Source organism: Zeus faber, assembly GCF_960531495.2.
Source record: "Zeus faber genome assembly, chromosome: 7".
Taxonomy (NCBI): domain Eukaryota; kingdom Metazoa; phylum Chordata; class Actinopteri; order Zeiformes; family Zeidae; genus Zeus; species Zeus faber.
The window spans coordinates 11,473,862-11,496,828 of NC_137203.1; the positions used below are offsets into that span (position 1 = coordinate 11,473,862).

At 45.6% G+C, this 22,967-nt stretch overlaps 1 protein-coding gene across 1 annotated transcript in view; it reads left to right on the forward strand.

The window, feature by feature from the left end:
• The window catches only part of fbxl17 (F-box and leucine-rich repeat protein 17), a 257,819-nt gene that overhangs the window by 58,931 nt on the left and 175,921 nt on the right, over positions 1-22,967 (forward strand). Inside the window, exon 7 of the mRNA XM_080004656.1 lies at positions 20,694-20,801. Coding sequence (XP_079860782.1) covers positions 20,694-20,801 — 108 coding nt within the window. The remainder of the gene's footprint in view (positions 1-20,693; positions 20,802-22,967) is intronic.

Sequence of the window (22,967 nt, forward strand, 5' to 3'; positions counted from 1 at the left end):
CTTTTCAAAGGGATTGAACGTGACATATCCATATGGACAAAATGACCTGCTCCTTTGCAAACCATGGTCGCTTCCATTAGTGGTACATTGGTAGTGGTACATCGCTTCCGGTGGTACATTGGAAAAAGGTTGACACATTAGTTTGTAAAAATATTTGGAATGGCAAGCATCCAAAAATCAGGCTTTCTACCGTACAGTGGCCGTCAGGGGTGGGAGCAGAGGGCGGGAAGGGGGTAGGAAGGGTGGGAGGAGACGGTAAAAATGTATGTGTATTGTGATCTATTTAGTTGGTTTTCAACCAAAAAAACAATTGCTCACAAAAAACTGTGTTTCTGTGTGTACTTCACAGAGAGAGGAGGAAGTAGAGTGTATTTTGAGACATAGATGAGTTAGAAAGAGTCTGAACTCGTATGAGGGTGAGAGATGTGTGTGTGCTTGTGTGTTTGATGTGGTTTGTCTTTGATTGTGCAGCTAATATACCAAGGACTTACGGATCCTCCATTCCTCCTCCCACATCGTAAAGATCGCCAGCGAAACCACATCTCCGTGACAACCCCTGCAGAGCTGGCTCCACAGCAGACCATCCTATAATATCAGATTATTATGCATCTCTCTCTAATGCTGCCGTTAACCACGGCGCTCTTTTATCCTTCTTTTTCATCTATTTCTATCATGTAGGATGCATGCACGCACGCACGCACACCCCACGGTCTTGGTTGAGGTCATTTTATATGTTGAAATGTCTTTCTGTGTATTGTCCCTTGAAGTGGAAACATGCTTTTAGAAATTTTTAAATAAAAAACTGAAATCTCATTTACATAAGTATTCAGACCCTTTACTGTGGCACTCCAAATTGTGGTCAGGTGCATCCTGTTTGCTTTAATTATCCTTGAGCTGTGTCTAGAACGTGATTGGAGTCCACCTGTGGAAAATTGAATTGATTGGACATAGTTTAGAAAGGCACACACCTGTGTATATAATGTCCCACAATTCAAACTGCATGTCAGGACAAGAACCAGGCCAAGGAACTCTCTGTAGACCTCCGTGATAAAGTTTGGCGAGGCAAAGACCAGGACAAGGGTATAAAACCATTTCTCATGCTTTGAGTGTTCCCAGGAGCACAGTGGCCTCAATTTTTGTGAAATATAAGAAGTTTGGAAGCACCAGCACTCTTCCTTGAGTTGGCCGTCCGGCCAAACTGAGTAAACGGGCAAGAAGAGCCTTGGTCGGGGAGGTGACCAAGAACCCAACAGTCCCTCTAAAAAAAACTCCCGGAAGGATGACCATCTCAGCAGCACTACATCAATCAGGCTTTTATGGTAGAATGGCTAGACGGGTGTCAATCATGAGTAAAAGGCATACTGTAGGACAGCCCGATTGGAGTTTGCCAAATGGCATTTAAAGTCCCTGTAAAGTGAATTCAGTGATTTGTTTCTAAACACGTTACACATGTTAAGAAAGTAAATGCTGAAAACATGTGAAAAGACTGTGAAGGATGTAATACTGAATTGTGGAGTTAGACTGTTAAACTGTTTCTCACCATTTTTGTGAAGCGGATACTTTGAGTGGGGATAAATCGCGACCCGATGACGTATAACACCAGGTCAGACCATCAGAAACAGACCATCGGTGTTGAAATTGGTTAAGTTAAGCTAGGCTAACAGCCCGGAGTTTAGAATAAAATGCTGTTTTGGGAACAAACAAACAAAATAAATACCTGGAGTAAAAGACATCTTCTGGGAGACCGTGAACTCATGCCAAGTCTTTGTGCCGATCCCCCTGGCATCCCCTGGCTGCGATATCGCACAGCAAGATGCACAGCGGGGATTCTCCGCAGCCAAATAAAGAGAGGTCCTTGAAGAACAAGCTGCTCCAGAGCGCACACGACCTCAGACTGGGGAGATGGTTAACTTTTCAGCACCACTATGACCCCGAGCATACAGCCAAGACAAGGCTGGAGTGTCTTCAGGACAAGTCTGATTATCCTGGAGTGCCCCAGCCAAAGTCGATACTTAAACCCCATAGAACATCTGTGGAGAGACCGGAAGATGGCAGTTCAAAGATGCTTCCCATCCAATGTGACTGAGCTTGAGAGGATCTGCCATGAACAATAGCATAAACTTCCCAAATCCTGGTGTGCATAGCTTCTAGAGTCTTACTGAAGAAAACTCGAAGCTGTAATTGCTGCCAAAGGGTCTTCTACAAAGTACTGCATTTAGGGTCTGAATACCTATGTAAATGAGAGATTTCAGTTTATGATTTTTAATGAATTTACAAAGATCTCTAAAAACATGTTTTCACTTTGTCAATATGGGTTATTGAGTGTAGATTGATTGGCAAAAATTACAATTTTATCCAAGTATGCAAAAAGTGGAGGGGTCTGAATACTTTCGGACCAGCAAAAACTGGTATCGATTATGAGGCCACGCGGGATGAATGTAGCAGAAACCACAACTTTCAGGTAAAACTAAACTCTAAACTGGAACTTTCTCAACTCTTAATCTGTTGACAAATTGATTGCTTGATTACCTCAGTGCGACTGGCTCAGACACCCTTTTAATTAAAGACAGTACTTCCAACTGTGCTTGATACGGGCAAGAATCCAGTAGACAAAGTATCCCTTTAAGTGAGGTCACTTGCTGAACAACCCATGTCTGATTATTTTCCCAAACATTCCTTTAAGTATATATAATAACTAAGTATATACAACACATATATATATTCATTATTTTTAACCTCATAGTGGGTGGAAATTGTGCAGCTTGTTCTCGCTAGTGGAGGAGTCTAAACTTTTTATTTGTTGGATTTACAACATAGCCCCTGGGAACCATGCTGGTATTTCCATGGTTGGCTCTCAACAACATATGAGGCCTGTTTGGCTTTAAACAGTTGCAATTTAGTGAAGGTTGGCCCGGTCAGAAAAACTCCCACACCAATAAATTCACTGCCATGACTCACTGTATGATTTTGGGTGTGTTACATATTGTATGTGCACGTGCATTTGGGTGGGAGTGTGAGATGTTAGGCGTAAATTACTGTATATTTACACCCTCAGAGATAGGGATAGGCTCTCTTGCCACAATATGTTATCTGTGTCCCTGTACATTTGCACAACCCATGTCCACAATCCGTGTCACACTGGTCCCTGACTCAACTCGAGCGGTCTTTGTCATGCCCTTCATTTTGTTTTTTTGGTCTGTTTCTCCCTGACTTCTCTTTCTCCTCCTTTTCCCACTAAAACTCTTAATTTCCCTCTGTCATGTACTCTATCGCACTGAGGGGAACTATCGTTCCAAAGCTGTTGTGAACTCTACGGTCAGGATGTTTTTAGTAGGAAAAAAAACCAAACTAATTCAGAGTGTTTCCTATTGCATGGATTGCAATCTATTACTCATGGGACTGATGGTCAGATCACGTAATCCAATTGAAACGCTCTGCATTCACGCCTGAAAAGGCAGAGGAAGTGATGACGCTGCGCTTCTGTCCCGCTCAGGGCAGGTATATATTGCCGCTGGACTTCCTCCTCTTTTCAAACTTTGCGTAAGAAGAATCCATAACGAGACAATCGTATTTACATGCCTGCTTCACCTCATGGATCCCACTTGTGTGAGCAGGTGTGAATCACTGGCTCGAGTACTGTTCGGTGAGGCAGTATATTCTAACATTCATCATTTATATCTCTGTTACTCTCTTTTTTCCTCAGTGAAAAATATATAGTCATGACACAAGGAGGTCGTATCCGGACTGTGGACACGGCAGGGAGAAAAGCGACAGCCATTGGTCCTGCGCCGCGTGCCTGGGTAGGAAGCATGGCAAGGTGCCGCTCCTCGAGGACACTGTGGAGTGCCCGGCCTGTGCTTAGCGCACCTGTTTGTGTCGCGAGAGGCGGTGTACATTATGGTTCTCCCTAAGGGGGGGACCAGCCACCCTTGGGCGTGGACATGTTAGCCCACCCTGGGCGGGAGACACCGCTCTACGCGTTTCCCCCTGTGGCACTCATTCATCTTATTGGCCCAGCCACCAGTGGTTCGCTGATCATGAGTGCGGGCCCCTCGTTGGCGCTCCCCCTTCGGCGAGACCTACTCACGCAGGCGCCCGGAACGATTTGGCATCCGAGCCCGGGCCTATGTCGGCTTCGGGCCTGGTGCCTGAGAGGGAGAAGCTCCCAGCTTTGGGCCTCTCAGATGAGGTGCTTTCCACTATACAGAGCACCAGGGCACCCTCTACATGCTCCCAGCACACACTGAAGAGGCGTATTGCTGCCCAGTGGTGCGAACAATAGGGACAATATTATAGTTCCTGCGGAAAGTGTTTTTTGAGGGGATAGCGGCCGCTACACTAAAGGTCTATCTGGCAGCTATTTCCGCATGTCATGTGGGCTTGGACCGCTGGCGTCTCGCTTTATGCTGGGCGTGCAACGCCTGCGCCCAGCCCTGGCGTGCCTAATCCCTTCTTGGTAGTTTTGTGGGCTCTGTCACGGCCTTCATTCGAGCCCCTACATACCTCAGGCATTAAGATCGTTTCTCTGAAAACAGCTCTGCTGCTGGAGCTTGCTCTGCAAAATGGGTAGACGAGCCGCAGGCACTGTCAGTCCACCCATCCTGCATACAGTGCTTGGATGGAGGTGATAGTGATCATGCGTCCTAATGCTTCATTCACCCTGGAGGTCATTACCACTCCATTTCGGAGTCAGTTCATTGAGTTAGTAGCCTTCTCTCCACCACCTTTTGAGTCAGACAGGGGCAGACAGAGCTGCTGCAGCAGGTTGGGTGTTGCATTGTTATGTGGACCGCACTAAGGGATCTAGGCGCGGGGACCAGATGTTCGTGTGCTTCGGCATCTAAGCAGAGGGTAAGCCCCTGTCCAAGGAGCAGTAGGCTCATTGGCTAGTGGAAGCCATAGACTTGGCCTACAGGAACCTGTCATTCGAGGCCCCTCAGAGAAAGAGAGACGTCATTGGAGAATATGTCGGGGAGCGTCTTGGAGCTCTCCACACACACACACACACACACACACACACACACACACACACACACACACACACACATTTGTGCACTTTTACATGTTGTACATTACTAGTTCTGCGCTGCCACATGCTGTGTGGTGTACAGACCTGAGTATGTAGTTGTTACAGAAAGCCCATAAGCATTTTTCCCCTCACATCCCCACTCACATATCTGGGACAAACATGCCAGTGGGGGGGGTATGTTATTACGTGAACCTCCCTTGAGTGATCACTATACTATTGTGTGATGGTATACGGTCCTATGAGTAATAGATCGCAGTCCCTGCAATAGGGAACGTCCAGGTTGCCCAAGCAGCGGGGTTCCCTGAAGAGGGACTAAATCTATTACTGCGCTGCGGGCGGGTCACTTACTCTGCTTATCAGGCATGAATGCAGAGCCTTTCGATTGGATTATGTGATCTGACGATCAGTCCCATGAGCAATAGATCTGGTCGGGTCAGGGAACTGTGGTTGCCTACGCAACCCAGATGTTTTTTCCCCAAGACCAGGCTGAGGTTGGCCTTTACCTGGTATCTGAGTTTTACAATCATACATCTTTGTATTATATTTGTATGTAAGACTCACTGATCTAACGTTACAAGTCATGTTACTTTTATGCCGTTGAACCGACAATCGAAAACTTCTCCCTCTCGGTCTCTCCGACTCTGTCTCGCCACACACATACCCCAGCACCAGATCGCGCATGCACATTCCCTCTCGCGAGACTTGTGAACCGCCCGCAGTAACCAACGCATCCAGGGTCATTTCAATATTATATATCAGAATCCCAATATATTAGATATTATTATATCTAAATGGTATAAAGTAACAATACTTGGGATTCCCTGGTCTTTTATGAAATATATCTATTTGAAGGTAAGCAATGCCACTTTTAGAATCATTTACAGTACAAGGAATTTCTTATGGTGGGGTTTGGAGCACTTGGTTTGGTGCAATCGCTCCGTTTAAAAATGTATCGTCCCTGAATCGTATCGTAGCCCGTGTATAGGTATGTAACACATAACCTTCTAATTTACCTGCCTGCGTTGCAACACTTACCTAGCTGCCATTTGCCTATCGGAACACCCTCAGTGAATACCATTTTTGTGTTGTGTGTGTGTTTGTGTCATTGCATGTATATAAACAGTATTTAGGATCTCACCTGCCTCACGGCCCACTTCCAGCTCTAATCATTAGGCCCTGGCAGGTGGAGGCTGTCTGCCCATGGGCCAAGAGGGCAGAGAAGCCATCATGCCTCCGGCTGGCCCCAGGGCCTTATGGCCTACAGTGACATTGATAAGGTGGAAGGGAACTAGTGTGGATTTGAGCTGTGTAGGGCCTACAGCTGAAACAGCCTCAACACTGACTATAATCTAGTCGTATAGTACAGTATTTGTCTGGCCATGTCATCGTTCATTACCATCACACCTCCTGTAGCCATTTGCCTGACATGACCAAATAAGATCCACTATTGCTTCTCTTAACGTCAGTTTAATTTACCTTAATATTAATTTGGGGGAAAACATTGTCACTTGGAAGTCTACCATTGAATATGCTGATAGTGGGTTCTCTTCAATTCCCCAAGGTGCTTTTAATTTTTACGGTTTTATGGAATTCCTAAGGTGGCCCCCCATCTCCATAAGTCACGCCGCTGTAGTATTGACTGCCACCTTCAGTTTTAAAGTTGATAGAGATATCTTCACAATTGAAAGTTTGATGGTTAAATCTTCACCCGACATTGAGCACTAGTGGGCAAGGGAAATCCTTTAAGTTTATCTTTGTTCTCACAGACAGCCCGAGGGAGATAATAGGTTGAGGTCAGTCTTCAGTGTAGCGCACCCCCCCCCCCCCCCCCTCTCTCTGGCCATTTCCTATTATATTGTCCCCGGGTGCCAACTCTTGAGTTTGGGGCAGGGAGCAACTCATCAACCCTCCTTATGGCGCATAAGAGAGCACACTTCCTTTCCAGGTTTCATTCAGAACAGATTCTGTTCTATTGTTTTTAATATCTGTAATATAATATATTATTGCTTTTAAAGGGGAAAGCAAGCTTAAACACAGACAATATTATCATCTGTGTTTAATCTTGCTTTCCTCTTTAAAACCAATGGCTTCTGTGTGAAGATGGGTGTCCAAATTTTACTCGATACTTGTTTGCGTTCTCTCTCCCCTCCAAACACACCACACAGATCATGCTGCCGCCTGTCTTCCAGGAAAGCCTCAGGCCGTTATTGTGTTCACGACACATGGTTTATTTTTGTCTCCTACCATTGATTAGTTTTCTGTCTCAGCAACAGTGTGTTAGCAACTATGTGTTAGCAACAGTGTGTTGCTCAGACATGTGTTTACCATGTCTCCTGTAATTCAGCCAGACTTCAAGTGTCTCTCTCTGAGTGGCATCCTAGCCGATCTGGGGCTCATCATTTCCTGCGTTGTTGGGATGCACGAGAAATAGTTCTTCCTGTTAAGATATCTTGGTTTGAACACATAGAATGAAGCCCAGTTGTATATTGCTAGGATTCTAATTTTCTCTAAAGTCATCTCAGCTCCATGTCCATCGGTTCAGCGCTAGGTCGATAGCGAAAGGTGGAGGTCCTCTCCATAGATTGCTCAGCAGAACAATCCGATATGGTGTCAGATGTGCCATGGAAATAATGGCATCCATCAATAGACACTTGTTGGAGTCTGGTCGGGGGGTGGAGGAGGAGGAGGAGGAGATGGGGGGGGGGGCTACCAGTATATTTTCCAAGGGATAAAGCTGTAAGTCTTTAAAGTCCAGCTCCAATCGTAGATACTGGACGGGACAGTTTGAAAGTAGGGAGTTGTACGGAAAAAAACACAAACAGAGTTTTCTTTGGTTCCACTAGACTTATATTTTATTGTCATTTTGGTCTGCAGGATAGATTTGCAGCACGGAAATCCAGCAGCAGCTCGCGTCTTGGATGGGTCCATGTCTTTGTTTGTATTTGTTCTTTGTGCAAGGCGAATAGCTGTCACATCCACCACCCCCAGCTAAGGTTCGATATGTACTCAGGTGTGTCCCATTGTAATGTTCATCATTATGTCATCAGAGGACTCCTAATCCTTTTGTCGATCTGCAGACCATCAGGGCATTGAGTAGCCTACGAAAGCACTGAGCTACTTCCTTAATATGGCAATTTTACACGATGGAAAAGGAGTTTGGTGAATATGGCGTGGTGGGGGGGGGTGCCTAGCGATTTGGAGATTCAAGTGTGAAAACGCTCAACAGCCCTGCTGGTGCGCGTGCATTGTGAGCCACAGCTTTGTGTTTAGAGGAGTAAAATGCACCCACCACCCAAGCGGCTTTTGATTTCCCTTTCACACGCGACAAAGTACTATTGATCCCAAGGGAAAGGGGCCGGCGAGGAAAAACTCTTCCTCATCTCCTGGGAGCCGCCACATGTGGGTGTGCCCTGAAATGCAGACAGGCAGAGAAGAACGCGCCCTCACACAATCACACATTCTCAGATGTACAAACCAAATAGACACGCACGCAGGCAAATATATGCACACGCACATTGTGAGCAGAGAGAAGCCGAGAGTGAAACTCTTTTGGGAGCGAAGTACATAAACGACAAGCAATTTTCAGTTGGTGAGCGGAGCGTTGAGAGGAGTGACAAGATCAATCACCATGGTGATCACCCATGCAGATTTCAGCCCTCCCCGGCATCATCAGGGCTGATGACATTGATACAACCAGACAAGATGGCTTGACGAGTGTGTAAAAGAGGCCAAGAGGGAAGAGTTTGTTGTGCGTGTGTCGGTGGGGGTGGGGGGGGGGGGGGACATTGACAGATCTCTGACTGTGAAAAACATGAGAAATGCCGTCTTTGTCCAGAGCTGCGGAGTCGCTCTCGCTAAGTGGGCAGAGGTAGGCGTTTCGTCGGGCAATTGAAGGGTGGGGGTTTTCTTTTCCATGGATTTGTGTCATCATATCTCGAAGATGGCCACAGCTGGAGAAAAGTGGACGTATTGATCTCGGGAGTTTCATCTCTCAAAGATACACGTCCACCGGGCACAAATTTTGACTTTTGAGAAACAGATATTGTGCTTTCCAAAAACATCCCTTTCATGACATTCACGCCTTGTGTGATCGAGAACAGGCGGGATTGAGACGGGGAGAGTGTGACGAGCAGAAGATAGTATGTGGCAAAGCTTCTCGGTGCAATTTCGGCTCACGACGCGACCACAGAAAACTGTGGCTGTCTATGTGAATGAACTGCCTCCTTATTGTAAAGCAACACTGTGTAACTTTTTCAACTTAAATGAACAGCCTCGGAATCATTTTGATGGCACACTCACTTGTGCGTTACACTTTACGGCACTACTTCACTCGCTTGATGTTTGGCTCCGGTAATTTTTTTTTTTTTTTTTTTTTCTTTCTCCTGATAAAATGAATGAAGAAAAATTGCAGATGAAAATGTCCGGTAATAATGCTCATACAAAACGCAGCCGCTCCACCTCCCCGACGGCGCGGGCGAGACGGGCCGTTGCTGCACCTGGCACCCGCAGGGCCGGTATACCCCTCACCTCAGCCGGCACGCTCCGTGCAAGGAGCTTGGGGGGAGGTTATATCTGCTTATATCTGCGTTTCTAACATAGACTGTTATGGAAGCGTGGCCGATAAGGTTCAAATTTGTCAAGTAAAAACAAATTATTTTAGGACACCAGACCCAGTTTTGCGACAGTGGTGTAAAAGTGCAATTACACTCAGAAACTGTAGGGGCGCCAAATCCGAAAAACCAAGAGTCACATACTGCTGCTTTAACATTAGTCCATAAAAGTACTTTCTTAAAACATGCTTTCATAGATTTGCATTTTTGTAGATTTGTGTTTGTGTTTTATTCATTGGACGTTTTATATTCACTCTTTTTTTCTGTTGCTTTCTTTCCTTGTTTTGGTGTTTTAAAGAGTACACGCTTGAAACTCTTGACTCTTTGTTTTTCAATTGTTAACCTTTTAATTTAGCTGTTCCCCTGCTTGAATTCCAGGTCTTCCACTTTGTGAATTGACTTTTTGTTCACAACGAGTGTTGATAGTTGATTTATTATGCCCTGACATGTTGGTGTTTTTAATGTTGTAACCATTGTAATGCTGGCTTTCTAATATATTTTTTTCCCTTTTGAGTGCCTGGTCTTCCCTCTTAGTTATTTTTTCTTATGTATTCTATGTACACACAGTTCCAAGAACAATCATCTCACTTTTCCGCTGCTCACAGTGATGCTTTGTGGGTAGTCGAGTGGACAGAGAGTGGTTATATCACCGCTGACAGCTCCTAACCAATGTTGGCCAATACCAAGTCATGCTAACACACACAGACAGACACACACACACACACACGCACACACACACACACACACACACACACACACACACACACACACACACACACACACACACACACACACACACACACACACACACACACACACACATACACAAACCTAGATGTCTATCACACTTCCGACATTACTGTGAGGGGCTGAATGAGTATTGGGATAAAACAGTAATTAGAATAAACAGCATCGACCTCTCTCTCTGTTCTATCTCCTCCATACAGAAAATGAGATTAACGTAAGTTTCAATTGTGAATTAGGTTAATTAGCGACACAAAATCATTCAACACTTCAAATCAAAGCAAAATCCAATGATGAGCGTGAGACACGAAGCCACTTATAACATTATTTGCGGGCATATTTATTTGCTCATAACACTTGATAGGCAAGAGAACGTCTCATTAAATATTAACATTTCGGTGGATTAATTACAACTGGCATCTGAGAGACTTGTTCTGCAACGGCAAGGAGACAAATGGTTAATAGAACGTGTTGCAGTGTATTTGGCAGTCATTATTAATCTGTGTGCTGGCAGATTCTGTCCCAGCCCGGTGTTAATAAAGCTTGGTTAATTAGACTGATTGATTAGATGGTGGTGATGTTGAGCCGCTCCTCATGCCGTCAAGCCTGTAATAAGATGAGATTAGGACACAGACATACACACACACGTAGTGGTCGGCCTGTGCGCCGCTCCCTCCGTCTTTCGCCCTGTTTGTCTCTCTGTCCATATTCAAACAGGATTTACTGGCGTGAAGCAGCCACGCTTGCCAGAGCCATGCACCCAACACGAGAAGCCACATTATGTTAACATGAAAAGATTGCAAATCTATCGCTCCCCCTCATCCCCTTCTGTCCCCCGTCCCTGACTCCCCTCCTCTTCCTCTCCCTCGCCCTTCCCTCCCTTGCCTCTTCGCTCTGATCTGGTCTGTGTTCCTGTCTCATCACATCCCATAAATGCATCACTATGGCCTCCGTCTAGCCAAGGAAAACACAGGATTGGCTGGAGAGACGAGAAACCTCGCATCTGTCTCAACTCAATATGTGGAGCTGCACATGGCCTTGGTGTGTGTGTGTGTGTGTGTGTGTGTGTGTGTGTGTGTGTGTGTGTGTGTGTGTGTGTGTGTGTGTGTGTGTGTGTGTGTGTGTGTGTGTGTGTGTGTGTGTGTGTGTGCGTTTCATTTCAAAACTTGGAAGTGATTCGAACAGTTTCCTGCTAGCAGTATCCAAGCGTAGTAACTTTTGTTTCTTGTTGTAGCCATCAAAACACATATCCATATGTACATTGACAAATACCTAAAGCAACTAATATCTGAAATCCGATGTTTTTCGATGTCTGGGTTTTGACCCACAGTTGGGTCGCGGAAGATTTTAATGGAGTTGCCAAATTAAATTATATAGATTCAGATTGGCTACTTTCAATTTTTAATTATTGGGCCTCATTCATCAACTTCTATGCAACATGTGTAAAAACTCTCCAATAACAAATTGATCAAATAAACTTGTGATTTATAAAGTAATTCTTACGTCTTAGTAAGGCTTGTAAGAATCTTTTAAGGCAGGTACTGTAAGTAGCATTGTTAAGTGGGTTGTGATGAGTTGTCATTTAGAAAAATTTGGTCCCCAGAAAAAAGACAATACCTCGTTCCACCTCACTCTTCCCAGCTCTGGATAGGGTTAAACTGAGCCCAAACTGCGTTAGCTTCACCGAGGAGTGAGGCGCCTGTACCTGTGACCCTCCTTCTGATCAGACCCAAATCAGTCTGTATTTAGTGCAAAGTGCCTGCTCATCAGTACAGTGTAGTAAAGAGACTCTCCCTCTCTGCAGTTAAACTTTATGGCTTGCCCGCCGCCTTTGTCTCCAGGCATTAGGTATTAAAACATTAATTTATTTTTTTTGCCAGGTCACCAGTCCTTCACGTCAATACAGCCCAACTGAGCTCTTTTAAAGAGACACGCTCTGTTTATGTGAGTGTGTTTGTGTTGCAGGAGCTCTGATTAACTCATCGTGGGCAGTTATCTCTCCTTAGAGAGTGTTCATAGGGAAAATGATTACTTTGGAAAAAAGCAGAACTTTATGAAAATCGGCCCACTTCAATTTGCGTTCCGCAGGCCTGCGGTTCTCTCCCTGTTTATGGGTATTGTTGGAAATCTATAAAGCTGCGCAGAGGCGGCGAATAACACTCGGGCGAATTCACAAAAGGACCGCGCGGCTTTTGCTGCCGCGAAAACCGGAGCAAATAACAGGAAAAGCAAGCGTCTAATTCACAAAGCACTCGCAAACGTTGAAATGCACCACTTAATGCGCTCCCATGCAAATAGTGTTTAGGTGCGCCGGTGCTATTTGCGCGTATTAAAATTAGGTGTTATTCATACATTTGCCGCAAAATTGGCCCCTTTCTATGCAAATAGCCTCGTTGCAAAAAAACGTCCAATTGACATACACCGGCGCTAATAGCCACACGCAGTTAGGGTGAAATTATACGTGCCTGCAGAGAGCTGGTGGTAATTGCTCAGAGACCAAAAAATAGCTCTCTGTGCGAGCTTCAGAGAGCTGCTGCATTTGAAGGGCGTCAGTATAAGGGGTGTCACTCTCAGTCTTTCCAGTGATCTGCAAATAATATTTTGACATTATTATTATGATTATAACTGCCGTCACAGTATCCGAAGGTAGCGATGCCTTGAACGGGGCAGTCCGTCGTGGTTTTCAAAACGCAGCCCACAAGCCATTTGTTGAACCTTTGAAAAATGTATTGTACAAAAAAGGCATTACAAGCGATGACCAAAATGTTCCATAATTCCTATTAAACTTGTCATTGAACCAGATGTCATTAACCTGCAGGATCATGGACTGCTCCATGCATGGGGAGACCCCGTTACGTGGAGACCCTGTTAAGCTTGGTTTATAGTCGCCGCAGCCGTGGTGTAGTTTAGTGCCCGGAGTGTGAGCAAATCCTCCCGTCAGGATTCTGCATTGCACCGGCGCAGCCCCTCCAATCATTTCCTGACAATGTTACATTTCATTTAACAGTTTCAATCAAAATAACTTCTGTCCGTCAATTATTTTAAGTGTTATATTTATTTAAGACTTTGAATTCGTAAAACAGGCAAGTGTGTAGGAGCAGTGGTGTAAATGTGTAACGACGAGAACGATGAGACATACTGTATAGCAAAAATACCCCCCTTCGGAACTGGATTTTAATATGAGGGACTGGACTGTCTGACACTGTAGAGAGAGTCAATTCATTCATAATCAGAGAACACCACAGTTGAAGCTTTAGAAATTCGGAGCCTTAACAAATAAACAAAAGGAAAATGAATCCAGACATGTTTTTGAGGGGGCCCCCATATAAATGTGCCATAAACCAAGACAAAGAGACACCAGTTGGAGAGACCCTGCTCCACGGTGCCTGATCTGGTTTTTCAGGAGACAAGATTCTATGTCCTACAAGTGTATGTGTTGACCTTCAATGGCTGCCCATTAAAAGGAGCAGGATTAAATTCCTAACTCTATCGATATCAGAGAGCTCCTACGACCGTACGCTCTTGTAAGGGCACTGAGGGTCTACCAACATAGGATTCCCGTTGGCTCCTCACACAAAGAATCAGAGCGAGGGTGATGGTGCACCCACTCCAGATCAGCCATGTCTGTGCAATAGTTTAAGAAAATATAGAGGTTGTGCAATGGTTATTACTCACAGAAATACCACAACGTTTTTCATATTGCATGGAAACGTAACTTACTGAAAATGTAATCCAAGGTAAAAACTCAGCAAATAAAACACACCGTTGTCTGTGGAAACAGACAACGGTGTGTTATATCAATGAGAAGTTGTGGTTTACAGGCAAACATGGAGAGTTGTTTTAAAGACAGCAGGGCTGCACTGTGTAGATCGCATAGTGGTTGCTCCGCAAGACGAGCGACCAGGAGACGACAGACCGGGGGGAGCCCATGCGGCGTTCACCCTCAACTCGGAAAATCGTGCTGCGTTTCAGAGATCCTGGGAAACTGTAAAACGCACCCGAAACTACTAAACTGGACCCCGTTTATTGCTGCCTGCAGCTATATTTATTATTATTATTGATAACAATAGAGAATGATGCTGTCAGTACGACTAGATTGTTTATCGGGTTTCCTTTAAAAAAGTAAATGTGAACCCAAACGTGAACCCAAATGTGAAAAACAGACTGAACAGACCACAGCGCTTGTGAAATGTATGGAGAACTTATTGACGAGGTTATACAATACCTTGGGTTTCGCACTGTTCTGTGAGGTGGTATTGACAAATTTTAACATGCCCTCACTGGACTAGAACTGCCTCCTGGGCACACACACACACACACACACACACACACACACACACACACACACACACACACACACACACACACACACACACACACACACACACACACACACACACACACACACACACACACACACACACACACACACACACACACACAGTCTTTTATGCTGCTATAGCACATTCTCAAAAGCTATGTCACTGTTCTTTGGGTACACAGAGACCTATGCACATGATAATACAATACACACACACAGCTTTATGACTCCTACACCCTTTCCACCGTTGCAGCATCTCAGTTCTTAGTTTCTTCACCGCCGAGACCATTAAACCAAATCCCCTCTAAAAAAGGGTTTAAGGCCTCTCTTGGCCAGCCGCTCTTCTGCTCCACAGCCCTGCCGTGGCTCTTTTCATGTTTTTAAATCAAAGCCCAAAGAGGGGCAACAAGGGGGAAAGAGGGGAGCGGTGGAAAAGAAAAGAAAAAAAGAAAAAATAGGGCAGGTTTTGTGTAGGTGGGTTGAAAACTAACTTTGGTTACAGACGCGCTCACACACACACACACACACACACACACACGCACGCACGCAAGCACACACACACGCACGCACGCACGCACACACACACACACACACACAGACACACTGAACGTATGCACACGTGCATGGTTTATCTGATACGGTACATGCCCTCCCGCCTCACTGGGCTCAGCTGGGATATTCATTTTTGTTCCCTGCGTCTCCCCTCTCACCTGCAGTGTTACTGTAGAGTTTTACCTCTGTCTGTTACCACACACACACACACACACACACACACACACACTGTATAATGTATTCTTTAACACTTCCACATAGGTATGAAAGCCAGAGTAGAGGCCGCTTTTTTCTGCTATTTGGTCTCCGCTGCTTCCAGACGGTTGCGATTTAGGGATCATGGCGGTGTGTAGCGTTTTGATTCGGCTGGTAGTCAACCCGAAAATGTTTTCCTTGATGGTTTTCTGGCAGGGGCCATGTTGTTGTGGGAGCTCTGGCCAGCTCTTTTCACCTGCCAGCTGCTCTACTCATACTGGTCCTTCTGGAACCCTTTCCAAGTTTTCCTACTTAAAAAAAAAAAAAAAACCTCTCTCTCCTGCATCTCCTGTCTGGACCCTTGCTTAGTGTGTCAGTGTGTTTTTCACCTTACCATCAGTGTTTCACTCTATGCCGAGCAGCGAAGGCTGGAGTGATGGGTCCAGTGCTCCTTGTAGAGTTTCAGTCGGGACCAAAAAAACAGATTGCCGCAATGGCTTCCAGGCCGCGCTGGACTTGATTTTTCGAGATTGTACGGTTTGGGTTTAAAGCGCTAAGTGCCCTGGCAGGGAAACACATTTCAAGTCGGTGTCTGGGGTGCTCTGGCACGGGTCTCCTAGTTGTTCTGAGGATCAAGTCTTAAGGCTGGGAGAGGTACTTTGAGTTATTACTCTTTCAGTTGTTGTGAAAAACGCTGCCAAAGGACCTGCAGCAGGTTCAACACATTTCCACTCTTTAAAGTCTTGACTTAAGTGTTTTTATCGCCTTCCAGTGTGGCTGCACAGAGGCTGTGTGCGTGTGCCTGAGAGAGAGAGACAGAATGTTTTGGTGAGATTATGCAGAAATCGAATTGATCTTATAATTATGGTGATTAAGGAGATGGAGAAACCATTTTCATGTGTATCATTCAATATTTCAAATATTATTGGATTCAAAAGAAAAATATATTCATATATTTTCCCCCAAAAGTACTGAAAGAAGCTATTACTCTTCTGTCAAAATTATTGTATTTATTTATTTTATCATTGGTAGTAAATAATATTACGGTTTATATTTTAAAATAAAATAAATCATGCCCACAGATTTTTCTCCATCACCGAATAAATCACCTGTAGTGACCACATTGTCTCTTTAAAAAGATATGAACTATTATTTAGCCTGGAAACTCAGATAGTTCAAGATTCAAGATTCAAGATTCAAGAGGTTTATTCGTCACATACATATACATACTTTCATACTTCTATTCAGTGAAAGTTTCTAGTTTCCTCCCGACAAGTGTTGGTACTCTGTACCCTGCGGTCAGGCAGTTTGTTGATATTTTTCTCCTCTCTAAATCTATTGTCAAATGCTTGTCTGTATCTTCACTCCCCCAGTGTTTTCTCAGTGTGTTTTAAACACCTTGGACCCTGTCTCACCCATTCAGCGCGGGAACTTTGGTACTTGATGGGCACAGAGGTGTATCAGAGAGGTCCAGTTGATTTATTTAGAACTTTTAAAATTCATGGCTCTGTTGAGGCACTGCAGTCAGATCAGGTTAATCCAGACAGTAAGTAAAACACAGCTCGGTATCTGATCTATCCAGTTTCTCTTTCGATGGGATACAACTGGCCTTTTTTGTTATGACTGATTTGGAATTAATAGCACAAACTAAGGACCTATATGTTTTATTTGGTGACATTTGATGAGCTGCTATTAATCGGTGACATTCCATTACAAGCTACACTTTGGGTTTCCTGCAGTACAGTCGTTTGCTGAAATGCTAATGAAGTGGGGAACGTCGTCGGCGCTGTGAGCCTCCATCGCACACGCGGTTGGTGCTGATGTACCCAGGTGAACTACACTGTATGTGACCTATAAAATGGCGAGCTCCTCTCATCTCACTGTCTTTCTGGTTCTCCATCATTCCTCCGCTCCAACCCGATAACCTTTAAGATAGTCCCTCGGTGGGCGGGTGGGAGGGTGGGTGGTTGGTGGCGGTGGAGATGGGAGACAGGTGAAGCATAGAGAAAGAGACCGTTGGAGAGAGGGAGAGGAGAGAGGATACCGAGGCCGAATGACTGGCGTTCGAGTGTGTGGAAGAGAGCGGCTGTACTAGAGGGTAAAAGTACAAGGATTTGTGAGTACTTATCTGTATTAGTTACACAGGCCACATTGTCTGGGATGTTCACGCCAGTGGTCTCCGTAAGAGTAGTATTTGGATTACATCTGCTGTAGAATTTTTTATTTTTTTCCCATTCCTGTGTGCGTCAGGTAAACAGATGGAATTGCCTTCGGAAATTGGTGTTTTTATTCGGCCATCGATGAACGCTGTATTCAATGTATTCATGACTGCCGAGAAATCTCCCCAGTCAAACAAACGGAAAAACAAACAAACAAACAAACAATAAAAAGTTATCTAACCCAAACAAAACAAAGTAAATGCAAAGAAAAAAAAAAATGTATGCGGAGCAGTTTTGAAAATTAGGCTGATTGAATTTAACTGATTTGGATTGATTACGAACAGTGCTGTTTCGTATCTCCCTGAATTTCTTAGGCTTCCTGAATTTTCATTCACATTATACGGACAAATTATGCTTCTACTTAGGGAGAATATCTTCTCATAATTTCGTCTCATCAGACATCAAAGCACACGCACACTGTTTGTTTTGCCTTGTATAAAAGCCCCAGCTTTCAAAAACACCTCTGGTGCTTCGCTTCCTGTATAACATTTAATCGCAAACTCAGGTATTTTTTTTTGCTGGAAACCCGGTGCTGGCTTTCGTGTATCCAGAACTTCTTTCACAAGTTGCGCAAACGAATTGATCTGATTTTGTTTCTATATGCGGGGGGCGTCTATAAGACGGCGTGCCTTTGCTTCAGTATCGTTAATAGGTGATTTCCTGCCTGGCACACCTTTTTTTTTTTTCCCTCCTTCTCGGAGAGGAGTATTGATGATGTTGACAGGTGTGCAGGGGAAAAAAAAACGACAAAAACGGGAAAAGAAAAAAAAGGAGAAGTTCTCGTTCCGTTCTTTGATCTTTGTTTTTCCTTTGTTTTTCCCGGTTAATCACAGCGTGGAGTGTCTTCTCCCTCTTTCCCCTTCCCTCCGTCTCCCCCCTCCCCCCGTCTCGTCATCTCTCTGTGACTGATGAAGGGGCGTGAGGCGATGGCGCTGAGAACGTCTGCGGAAGATAAGTTAGTGTTCACCGCGACGTCGGTGTGGAGTAAAGCCGCGTTTGACGGATGCGCTTTGCAGAGGCGCTGAAACTATCGACGGCCCCGTTTCCAGGGGCCGCGGTCGCGATCGCGGATGCTCTGCTTCCCCCTATTGATGCCTGTTCCATAATGAGCTGGAGAACGGTTCATCTATCATAGACTCACGCCGGCGCTCTCCTCCAGCCGTTTCTTTTAGTGTGTGTCAGAGGAGCGGGTCGTCTAGCAAGCGGAAGGTTGCCGGTTCGATCCCCGGCTCCTCTCGGTAGCGTGCTGATGTGTCCTTGAGCAACACGCTTAACCCCCCCCTAACTGCTCCCCGGGCGCCTCCATATGGCAGCCCACTGCTCCTACTAGGATGGGTAAATGCAGAGAAATTGCAAACCTCCCCATTGTGGGACTAACAAACGTTTATAAAAAATAAGAATAATTCCAGCCCCACAAACCTGCAGTGCTTCAGCTTACCCAGAGGTCCAGGAAGACACCGGTTGTGTTGTGGATAAGGATGCACCAGGTTTTTGATTGTGACATATAAGAATCATATTTGAAATTCCACCCGTGATAAACACATGTATGTTTGTAACATCTCCACGTATTGTTGTTGCAATGTACCGGCACTGGATGTGAGGCTCGACCCACCCAGACGTAAGACACCTAAAGTAGTTTCCCCCACGAAAGTCCAACGCCCGCACTTTTGACTTGTTTCCCCCCCCCTTCCTGCTGCCGTTGTGAAAGCCAAATTTGTTTCCTCCCGTTTCTAAGAAAAACATACCCACCCCACAAAAAACTTTTATCCTGTCTGAAATCATACCCGAATTTAATGACGCGCCTCGTAAAAAAAGTCACAATACTGGCCTCGTCCTATAATACTGACACCGTCCGGAAAGGGCTTTTGTCTGCTTTATCTTTCTCTCCTCCTCTCTTTGTGTCTGCCTCTTCTGCCATCTCCAGGGCTTGTGAGTGTCTCTTCCCTCTGTCTGTCTGTCTGTCTGTCTGTCTGTCTGTCTGTCTGTCTGTCTGTCCGTCTGTCTGTCTGTCTGTCTGGCTGGCTGGCTGGCTGGCTGGCTGGCTGGCTGGCTGGCTGGCTGGCTCTCTATCTGCTTTACTGCCTGTCTGGCTGGCTGGCTGTCTCTCTATCTGTCTGCCTGTCTGTCTGGCTGGCTGGCTGGCTGGCTGGCTGGGTGGGTGGATTGGTGGCTTGCTGGCTGTCTCTCTTTCTGTTTGTCTGTCTGTCTGTCTGTCTGTCTGGCTGGCTGGCTGGCTGGCTGGCTGGCTGGCTGGCTGGCTCTATGCATGTGAGGCTTTTTCCCTTTCTCTCCACCTCTGTGGTTGCTCCAATGAGGGTTTCAAAGAGGCGTAGAGTGTCCTGCAGTGCTGACGGGTCAGACAAGCCGTGACAACAAAGCAGCACGGGAGCAGTCGGGGAGGAGGCTGCTCATGAAACGTAAAACACACACTGTACCTGCAGGAATGGTGACATGGAGCGTCGTGCTTGAGTGACATGCACTGAAAACGTGACTGAAAATAGAAGCAAAAAAAATAAAAAGTGTTCTGCTGTTGGTAAATTGTTGTCTGGTTTTTGAGTGGTACAGGGCTATCACGCGGGCCATTCTGGTTTGGACTTCGGTTTTGGGTCGGGATGCGTTCAAAGTCAAGTGTTTGTGTGTGTGTGTGCGCGCGCGTAAGAAAAGGCACATTGTGTGTGTGCTCGTATTTGTGTATTTCAATTTGTGTAAATTTGTTTGCATATTGACCCTGTGAAGAACACAGGCTCTACCTTTGGGTGGCGACCCCATGTAGGGTCACACGATATCCACACAGGGTTGTGGGACATTTCTCAGACTGATGTGTTGATATTTGAACGATATCTTTTTAATAATAAATTGTAATTGAATAGGTCACAAATATATAATCATTCCTATATAAGCAAGAGCCACACCATTGAGGGTATAATACTAGTCATTTTAGCTACAATCATCTCATCCACAGAGATGATATGTGCTGCTGTTTCATACAATTTCATGGTGGTTCCTCTCTTCTCTCCGTCCAGGTGACTGACAGGTCCGTCCAGGCGGTGGCAGAGCACTGTCCGGAGCTGCAGTTCGTGGGCTTCATGGGGTGCCCTGTGACCTCGCAGGGGGTCATCCATCTCACGGGGGTAAGTGTTTCACCCAACGTGGACGCCCACGCGCGGTGGGTGGCTCTTTTAAAGTCACTCGGGAAGGGCGGATGGTTCAGGACCGAGCTACACTGCGTGCCGAAAGGAAAACCAGCGCTTTCACCTGCCTGTCCATGCGTCATGAAGTGAGCGTAGACTAAAAGAAAAGTGCTTTGGAGATAAGAAATGCGGCTTTAATGCAGAGGGGTGGGCCTACGTGACACTGCAGAGTGCGTTTTCTGGTGTGATGGATGGGATGCAAATGAGTGGCTTCGATCTCCTCTTTTGAGCCTGGCTGCTCATTTAGTTTCGATTGCGATCGCTGCAGAAGAGCGCCCCGCCGAGATCGGCGGTGGGAAAGGGAAGCGGCATTTGAATGGCGTCGGTGTGCGTGTTGTAACAAATATCTTGTTTTTCCCAATTTTGGCTCGTTTCTACAAAATGTGTTATCATTACTGTACATAAAGCATTGTTTCATCAAACAGGGAACACTGATAAATAAATCGTGGGACAATGACAGATGGGAGGTTTTTTTTCTTTCCAAATGTTTCCTGGCAAACGGGGAAGAAATGGCACTTGAGCGTTTTAGTTTTAGTGCTTTCCTCTCCTCTCTGATTTACTCTGTGGTGATGGCGCGCTGGATGCTCGCTCTGCACGTTGCGGCAGTGACACGCCGCCGCATCTCCAGAGGCAAAACGTAAACTTCCTCAAAGTTGAGAACCTTGCCATGCGCTTTATCTCCGGCTCGGTGTGGAAGTTATTACGCATTAACTTTTTAAATCTCATGAAAGCCTAATGAGATGAATCCTGATAATACGCCGCTGCTCTTACTACACCCTGCTGTTTGGATATTACCATGTTAATGAGCAGGGCTCAGGGTAGTTAAAGACGTACCACGCCACAGAAAACATGGGCATGCGTTTTCACACGCACACGCATGCAGTCGCTTGAGTGCAATTCGCCGGGATTTATTTTATTTTTTCCATATCCACACCCCTCGTGTGTGTGTGTGTGTGTGTGTGTGTGTGTGTGTGTGTGTGTGTGTGTGTGTGTGTGTGTGTGTGTGTGTGTGTGTGTGTGTGTGTGTGTGTGTGTGTGTGTGTGTGTGTGTGTGTGTGCTCGTGAGAACGTCAGACATGTTACGCGTGGTATCGGTAAAAATGATTTGAAAATGATTGCGAAATTGGGTGTTTTTTATGCGCGCGCATCCCGTCCTCTTCAAATGCAATTACTGTTGTGCTAATAGGACGGAGACGCCGATGCCGCGCCGCGTTATTAGATTAAACAGTAGATTAGTTTGAGCTGGCGGGCTCTGGCCCTTTATCATCCGTGCAGCCTCCACTGACCTTGGCTGCACGGCTGCAGACAGCCTGTAATGGAGCCAGCCAGCCAGCTAGCCAGCCAGCCAGAACAGCGTCCGCGGACCCGGAGGTGGACGCGTGCGCGCGCAGGAAACGCTCGTAAACGCAAACCGAGCCTAGAACACCTCATTATTATTTATAACCGTATTAGGCGAGGTGGACTTTGAAAATTAGAACAATATGTTATGCAACTGTTATTTCTTTTTGGGGAAAGTGCAGGTTTTTTTTTGTTTCTCTTTTCCAAAATGTGACTTTGGGAACTTGGTTCGGGCTTCAACTTCTCGCTCATCAGCGTCAACTCACTTTGATATAAATCACGACAGAAAACATTTCGTTTGGGGGGAAACAATTCGGAGCTCCACTGTGCACCTGGGGCCTCACATCATTGTTTTCTGTCCTTGATATTTGTCTTCCTATATAAAAAAAAGATATATATATATATATATATATATTTTTTTTTTTAAGTATTTTCTGCCCTATTCCTCCTCCGTCTCTCTTATTCAGTCACTCCCCCTCTTCCCGCTCGCTGTCTCTAGCAATCTTTGTCTCCCTCCTAACCCTAAGTCTGCCACTCATCCTATTTCCTTATCTCTCTCTCTCCATCACAATCTCTCTCTTTCTCTCTCTCTCTCTCTCTCTCTCTCTCTCCACCCCCCCCCCCCTACCCCCCCCCCCCTCTCTCTCTAATCTCAGGCAGTAATTATCTTGTTTAGCAGTTGATTCCATCTCTCGGTGTCCCGGCACCCTCCCATCCAGTGTCGATTTGAAATGATATTCTGTCGTTTAGAATCGTTGCATTTCTGAT